Consider the following 7450-nt stretch of genomic DNA (forward strand, 5'->3'; position numbering starts at 1 on the left):
CATACTCCTCATAACGAGGCGTTTTTCAATGTCAGACGTTCAGACTCTACACAGCTGTTGCCAACATGTGTTGCACGATTACAACCAAAGTACACTATCAACACCAGGACCCCCACCGTGGACCCAACCTAAGGCCTCGCCGCGCGATCCTTGTTCTTGGACAAGATGATCTTCTTATACTCTGCCACATCCCCTGCGAACTTCTCCACCCTCCCATCGTCCACGACCCACAGCTCCTCCAAGCAATTATGAATGAATGTCTCGTCGTGCGAGATGCAGATCACACCGCCGTTGAACTTCTTGATCGCCTCGCACAGGGCATCGAGACCCTCGGTATCCAGGTGGTTCGTCGGCTCGTCTAGCAGCAGCACGTGCGGACGCATCATCGAGATGTGCGCAAACGCCACGCGCGACTTCTGACCTCCCGAGAGCGTGGCGATCTTCTGCAGGCCGGTCATGCCCTTGATGCCGAAGGCGCCGAGGTGCGAGCGGTACTCCTGCTCGGTCTTGCCGGGGTACTTGGAGGCGAGGAAGGAGACCGGGTTGGCGTTCAGGTCGAGCTGATCGATGTGGTGCTGCGAGAAGAATCCGACCCGCAATCGGCTGTTTCGCTTCTGGTCGCCCTGCAGAGGCGTGATCTCGCCCATGAGCAGCTTCATCAGCGTCGACTTACCCGCACCGTTGGGTCCCACCACCGCGACACGCGACTGCTGCGTAATGTCAAAGTCGACGCTCTTGAGCAACAGCCGATCCGGTCGATATCCGAACGTCACATTGCTGATCTGCAGCAGCGGCAGCGGCAGCTTCTCGGTCTCGGGCAGACGGAAGTGCACCACGTCGTCGTCCTCCGGAGGCTCGATGTGGGGCAACTTCTCGAGCTGCTTGATCTTGCTCTGCGCCTGGGCGGCACGGTTGGCATTGACCCTCCATCGGTCGATGAATGCCTGCAGCTGTGCACGCTGCAGCTCGACGGCCTCGTACTCGCGCTGCTGGTTGCGACGTCGTTCCTCGCGAGTCTGGTAGAACTGGTCGAAATTCCCCTTGTAGTAATCGAGCCTTTCGCTGTGCATGTGGATGATGTCGGTGGCGACACGATTGAGGAAGGCTCGGTCGTGCGACACGACCAGAAGCGTGCCTTGGTAGTCGTTCACGAAGTAGTCTTCGAGCCAGGCGAGCGCGTTGAGGTCCAAGTGGTTCGACGGCTCGTCGAGCATGAGCAGATCCGGTTTGCAGAAAAGGGCACGTGCGAGGGCGAGACGCATCCTCCAACCACCGGAGAAGGTCTTTGTTGCGCGCAGCTGATCTTCCGCCTTGAAACCGAGACCGTTGAGGAGCGACGCGGCTCGTGCTGGACCGGTCTCGGCCTCCATGTCGACGAGCTTGGCTTGCACCTCGCCGAGGCGTGCCGAAAGCTCTTCTCGCTTGATCTCACGCTGTCGTGTGGGCATGTCGACCGCAGAACCTCGCGAAAGACCAGCGGTGGCGTCATCATCGCCTTCGGTACCGTCGGCCTGCGCGGCAGCGGCGGCGTTGGCAGCAGCGACGGCAGCCGCAGCCGAGTCTTCGAGCTTCTGAAGCTCTGCGTTGATCTCGGCTTCTTCCTGCATGAGCTTTGCACGCCACACGTCGGCCTTGAGCACGCTTTCGATGGCCGGGGTATCGTCACCGGTGATCTCCTGCTCGACGTACAGGATGGAGATGGACGTGGGAATAGGAACCTCTCGCAACGCCATGTTGCGCAGCAAAGTGGATTTACCAACACCATTGCGACCGATGACACCGGCCCTGCGTCCAGCCTTGATGGTAAGAGTGGCATTGGAGAGGATACGGTTGCTGCCAAAGTTGACGTCGATGTTGGGGAGATGAATGTCTTTGTTCTTGCCCTTGTTGCCGATGCTTTCGATCGGGTTGACTTTGAGGAAGAGCTCCTCGTAGCTGGCCTGCTGTTTGGACTGCTGCACCAGTTTGCTGGATTCGTACAGATCTCGCTGGGCACGCTTGGCGAGCTTGGCGCGCGTCTTTGCCTCCTGCTTCTCGAGCTTCTTGACATCGACGGTGGAGCGGTTCTGCTTTGTGGTGCCGAGGGCGATATCGACACCGCCGGCGGAATCAAAGCCGGAGGTGCGCGACATTTCGGTGTTGCGCATGTCGACGACCTTGTCGAGACGTGTGAGGCCGTTGGCGTTGGCGGCATCGGCATCGTCCGGCAGCTTGGACTGGATGAGCTCGAGCAGCTTGGGCAGCAAAGCGTGGACCTGCTTTGACGAGGATGGGTCGGATATGCAAGCGGATTCGAGCATGGGTCTCACCACGCTCTCGAAGAGATCTTCGGTAGGATCATCGGCGGCGTCGTCGATGTAGCCGTCGAGGTAGTCGACGACGGGATCGTCAAGTTGAGGCAGAGCCTGACGAATGAGCGTTGCTGCGGCCATGGTTGCTGAGTCGCCGTTGCCGGGGGATGGTGGACTGCACGAAGAGGACGAGCGTCGATGGAGCCATCTTGACGAAGGACCCTTTGCTTCGTGCTGAGCATTTCTTCTCCCGCTTTTCTCTCGATAGATTCACGTGTTAGGTTCAGTCTTGTTCTGCTCACCAATTTTGACTAAGCTTTCGGTCAAAAGACCAAGATCGACAGGCACGGACCCGGTAGAGAAGTCAGGAAAAAGCGTCATGACGTTGAATTTCGCAATTTTTTTTTATCTGGCTTCGCCTCTGCGCAGACACCGTGAGACGATTTTCCTCCACTTGGTAGGGGAGCACGCAAGCTTTGTTAGGAAAGCCAGATCGCTGTCTCGAAGATCAAAGCCAAGGTAGGAAATGCAGACAGTGGCAGTCTAGCATCTCGGCGTAAGTCCGGGTTCCTAGCCTAGCACGTTCCTATTGTGTTGATACCGGGACGCTTTCTTCCTCCTCTCCTTCATCCCTCCACCCCAAACCTCTTTGAGATTCGATAGCAATTCTATCATACACATCATGTTCATCCGACCCGTCCTCTCCTCCTCGCTCGGCCAGGCGGCTCGCTCAAGCTTGCGATCCAAGGCGCCCGCCGTCCGACAGTACGCTACCGAGGCTGGCAAGCCATCTGGCGGCTCCAACCTTCCTCTCGTCCTGGCTCTCGGTGGTGTCGCCGGTTTGGGCGCATGGTACAGTCTCGGCGGCTTCGATGACCCCAAGAAGGCCTCGAACAAGATCCAGGAGAAGGGCAAGGAGGCCGCTGACCAGGCCAAAGGAGTTGTCGAGGGCGGTGCTCTCAACAAGGATCAGTTTGTCGAATTCACCTTGAAGGAGATCAAGCCCTACAACCACGACTCGGCCACGCTTGTCTTTGAGCTGCCCGATGGCAAGAAGCCAGGCATGGGTGTCGCGTCGGCCGTGGTCGTCAAGGCCGTCGGCGAGGGTGTCAAGGACGACAAGGGCAAGGACGTCATCCGTCCCTACACCCCCATCACCTCTCCCGAGACTGCCGGCCACATGGACTTCCTCATCAAGAAGTACCCTGGCGGCAAGATGACCACCCACATGCACGACATGAAGCCTGGTGACAAACTCGCCATCAAGGGACCCATCGCCAAGTTCCCATACAAGGCCAACGAGTTCGAGTCGATTGGCATGATCGCCGGCGGTTCCGGCATCACACCCATGTACCAGGTCATCCAGGACATTGCCTCGAACCCATCGGACAAGACCAAGGTGACGCTGATCTACTCGAACAAGACCGAACAGGACATCTTGCTGCGCGAAAAGTTTGACGAGCTGGCAAAGAGCGACGATCGCTTCACCGTCGTCTACGGCCTCGACAAGGTGCCCAAGGGCTTCAGCGGTTTCGAGGGCTACGTCACCGAGGATCTCATCTCGAAGCACCTGCCCAAGCCCGACCTGGCCAGCAAGGCCAAGATCTTTGTGTGCGGCCCACCTCCCCAGGTCGAGGCCATCAGCGGTGGAAAGGGCCCCAAGGGAAGTCAGGGCGAATTGAAGGGATTGCTCGCCAAGATGGGCTACGAAGCTGACCAGGTGTACAAATTCTAGACGTTCCAAAGAGTACAGTGTATTGTACGTTGCTGCAATTCAGAGCCCAATTCATCTTCTACGTGTTCGTGCCTTCTTTGGCGGCGCAACTGACTGATGTGCCGAGCCATAGATTCAGCTTAGTGGGACCCACGAGATGCAAAGCTGCCTTCATGTACCTTCCGCGGCCTCTATTCGCACTCTGCGAGCTTGAAGAGAGTCTTGATCGAGCTTCGTCGTGTTCGTATTCAGTAGTAAAGGGTCGCATGACTAAGCTCAACGACGAAGAAGCGGTTGAGATTGTGACCATTAGCGAATCTCACATGGCTGAGTCTCACCTCAGTAGAGACCTTCCAATTTGGGCCAAAACATTCGCGCGTGCCTGTTGCACTGTCGCCCTGAAACAGCGCTTTTCAGGGGTCGCGTGCATCCAGCCGAGACAGGCGAAATCAACACTCAACTGTCCAATTTTGCACAACTTTCCCTTCGCATCAGACGCAACGCTATGACATTTGCGAGCCCTTTCTCTGTCTGGTTGGGTGCATGAGGTCTTTCGATGTGGCGATGCGATTGCGGACATAGGCTCCATCACGACAGCGAAGTAAAGCAGGGAGAACCACGCTGTCTTGCCGGGAGCGGTCGTGTGAGAACGGCGAATTAACGAGGGGACGGCAATGAAAGCACGATGATCGCTTCGGAGATTCAATTTCTTTGGCTGCCGGGATGCAGTGTAGAATCATGTTCAAGATAATTTGCCTCTCTACCCTGATCGCCTCCGCATGGCTTGGGACGATCTGCTCCGAGCAAGTTTGATAGCGTCACACGGTCGTCCTGAGAGTAGAGTCTATGTCCATACGGTCGCTTGCCAAGGAAGCCAAGACCCGGTGGCCGGATTCTCACTTTCTTCCCCTTGACTGTCCGAGCGCCCTTCCACGCCCATCTTGAATCCGCTTCGTACGATGCTCGCACACATCCCGTTGTCATTGGTCTGTTGTCATGAGACCGTTCATAAGAGGGGTTGTGTGCATCGTGGCTGAGGAATGCTGAATGTGTTTCGAGGCTTGCAGTGTAAGAGTGGGGTCAGCGTCTCGGAACATTCGCTCAGAGGGACCCTGCTGTCAATCAGCGCTAAGCGTCTCTTGCCGAGGAATCATGTGGATGCATGGATTCATAGTGCTGCCAAGCCGCGTCCGAAGCGTGTAGAGTTTCCCCCTTCCCTTGGACCTTACTCCACGCTCTGTTGCGGGCGAAATCGCCGCTTCCGAGGCCCCACTTGCAGGCGTGTCCGTAGTGTCATGCAACGTCGATCAGAACTAAGCTCAGGTAGTTTCTCCCTGTCTCGCCTAGCCGTGTTGCCGCCATGCGCTCATCCGTGTTCTGCTGTGTAGACGTTGCTCGCAGCGCTGACGCTGTGTTCAACGTGATTTCAATGTCGATCTCCCTTCTGTCCGCTTGAGCATGGATGTGCTCAATATATACACCGACCTGCGTCCTTCCAAGCTCCGCTGATCCAGGCTCCTCTTCCTCTATGCTCACATAGTGGAACACCATCTTCCTTCCGCTCCATCACATACATCTGATCGCGAGCACAGTTCACATCTTTCGTTTTCCACAGACTCAACATCATCCTGATCCTTTACTTGACGTCTTTCATACCGCTCAACGCATCACCATCCGAACCAGATTCAAAGTGTGCGGAAGCGCTTCTGCCTAGCTGCTTCTTAGCCACAACTTTCCCCAACCACACCCCGACACTTCTCATAGCTGGCTACCGCTGAAAGCGACGACCATGCCGGGCATCTCGAAGAAACCCTCCTTCATCGCCCAGCAGACGGGCAGTCCTCACGCCTCGCCCTACGGCTCGCCCAACAAGAAGACCGTCCGCCTAGCCGAAAACCCGCATGTCTCGGCCTTCCTCTCTCCCAAATCGCGTATCTTCACCGGTGGTCATGGATACCCCGGTGTGCCGGCACGTGGTGCAGGACCCGCTTCCTCCGCCTCTGCCTCCTCTGCTGCTGGTGCCTTCAGTGCTTCTTCTGCTTCCGGTGAAGCGTTCTCCATCGCCGGGAAGCAGCTCACGCCGGACGAAGTCGCTCAAAAGATCGCGTCCATGTTGAAGCCCGGTCCGCCGTTCTTCAGCCGCGTGTCGAATGCCGATCTGATCGACTTTATTTCGGATGCGAGCATCATGAACTGCGATAAGCTGAGGGCGCAGTCGGCTGCACTCGAGGCGAAGAAGAACGCTAGCAGAGCGGCGGCGAGCTTTGCTCCTTCCGGGACGGTGGTGAGGAGGAGGGCCGAGGAGGAAAAGTGGTCCGGGGTGGGGACGGTCTGGTCCAGCCTGGATGGATTGCCTGCCGGTGCCGGATGGGGTAGGATCCCAGGCGCGCCTGCCAGCCAGAACGGCTCTACACTCTCGGTCAAATCCACCGCTAGCAGCACCAGTGGGCTTCAGGACGATGGTCTCTGGAACGCCATCACCCTCTCCTGCGACATCGACTGCACCAACGTCGAACTCGCCAAGAGCGTCGTCGTCCCCACGCAGGTGCTGGAGAAGAACAACTTCTTCAACGGAAACGCACAGAGTCTCTTCGACGATATCGGAGCAGGTGTCAAGTACAAGTTCGACAGCCTGGTCGGCAAAGCTTCCGGTGGTCTTCGTCACAAGCAGTCTTCTTCGACGCTCGGTTCGAGCAATGCTGGTGGTAGCAAGATCACGCCCAACTACCTTTCGCTTTCCGCGTACACGGACCCCAACAGCACCGCCTTCAGCGCCACTTCGTTCGAACTCAAATGGCCTAGCTGGATGCCTTGGGGTAAGAAGCACACCTCCACGCCTAATGGCGACACGGCTGCTCCCACGACACCCACCGACGGCGGTGCCAAGCGTGTCTGGGTTCCCTCCTCCACCAAAGTCTCCATCCACGCAACCTGGTGGGGCTACAACCTCTACCTCCCTCAACCCGTCCTCGACTCGCTGGACGGCGACGTCGACGAAGCCGAAAAGATCGCCAACCTGATCAACAAGTGTCTCACCTACATCCTCAACAACGTCCCCGCCGGTCTTCCCGCTTCCTTTGCCGCGGTCATCACCATCTTGAAGGCCATCGCTCCGACCACGGGTTACATCAGCACGTTTATCGGTTGGAGTTGGGATACCATCAAGAGCTTCAACAAGGGTGATGGGATTGTGCTGAGTGCGACGTGGATTTTGCCGGTGGCGTTGATTCCGAGGCCGTGGGATGCACCGACTGTGACGTCGCCTGCTTCGCCTGCTGCGCCTGCTACTCCGACCACGCCGACTGCTCCTGTGACGGGAGGTGGCGGATCAACCGTCACTCAGCCCACAGCTCCCACGCCAACCGCACCGGCCACTGGAGCAGGTGGCGGATCAACAGTCGCCCAACCCACATCTCCCACCACACCCGCCGACACCACAACCCCT

The 7450-nt window shown here is 57.6% G+C and overlaps 3 protein-coding genes across 3 annotated transcripts; 1 reads left to right on the forward strand and 2 right to left on the reverse strand.

Annotated features, from left to right (window-relative positions):
• Positions 1 to 128: 128 nt before the first annotated feature.
• On the reverse strand, positions 129 to 2432 carry PHSY_000048 (ATPase components of ABC transporters with duplicated ATPase domains; the record flags this gene model as incomplete). The annotated part of the gene is made up of 1 exon (XM_012330692.1): positions 129 to 2432. The coding sequence occupies one exon, from the start codon at positions 2430 to 2432 to the stop codon at positions 129 to 131; it is 2304 nt and encodes a 767-aa protein (XP_012186082.1).
• Positions 2433 to 2973: 541 nt separating this feature from the next.
• PHSY_000049 (NADH-cytochrome b5 reductase 3) lies at positions 2974 to 4026 on the forward strand (the record flags this gene model as incomplete). The annotated part of the gene is made up of 1 exon (XM_012330693.1): positions 2974 to 4026. One exon carries the CDS (start codon positions 2974 to 2976, stop codon positions 4024 to 4026), a length of 1053 nt encoding a protein of 350 aa, XP_012186083.1.
• A 482-nt stretch (positions 4027 to 4508) lies between these two features.
• PHSY_000050 (flavocytochrome b2 FMN-binding domain) lies at positions 4509 to 5629 on the reverse strand (the record flags this gene model as incomplete). The annotated part of the gene is made up of 2 exons (XM_012330694.1): positions 4509 to 4720; positions 5491 to 5629. The coding sequence occupies 2 exons, from the start codon at positions 5627 to 5629 to the stop codon at positions 4509 to 4511; spliced, it is 351 nt and encodes a 116-aa protein (XP_012186084.1).
• Between the last annotated feature and the right edge of the window lie 1821 nt (positions 5630 to 7450).

Source organism: Pseudozyma hubeiensis (genome assembly GCF_000403515.1).
Source record: "Pseudozyma hubeiensis SY62 DNA, scaffold: PHS1, whole genome shotgun sequence".
Taxonomy (NCBI): Eukaryota; Fungi; Basidiomycota; class Ustilaginomycetes; order Ustilaginales; family Ustilaginaceae; genus Pseudozyma; species Pseudozyma hubeiensis.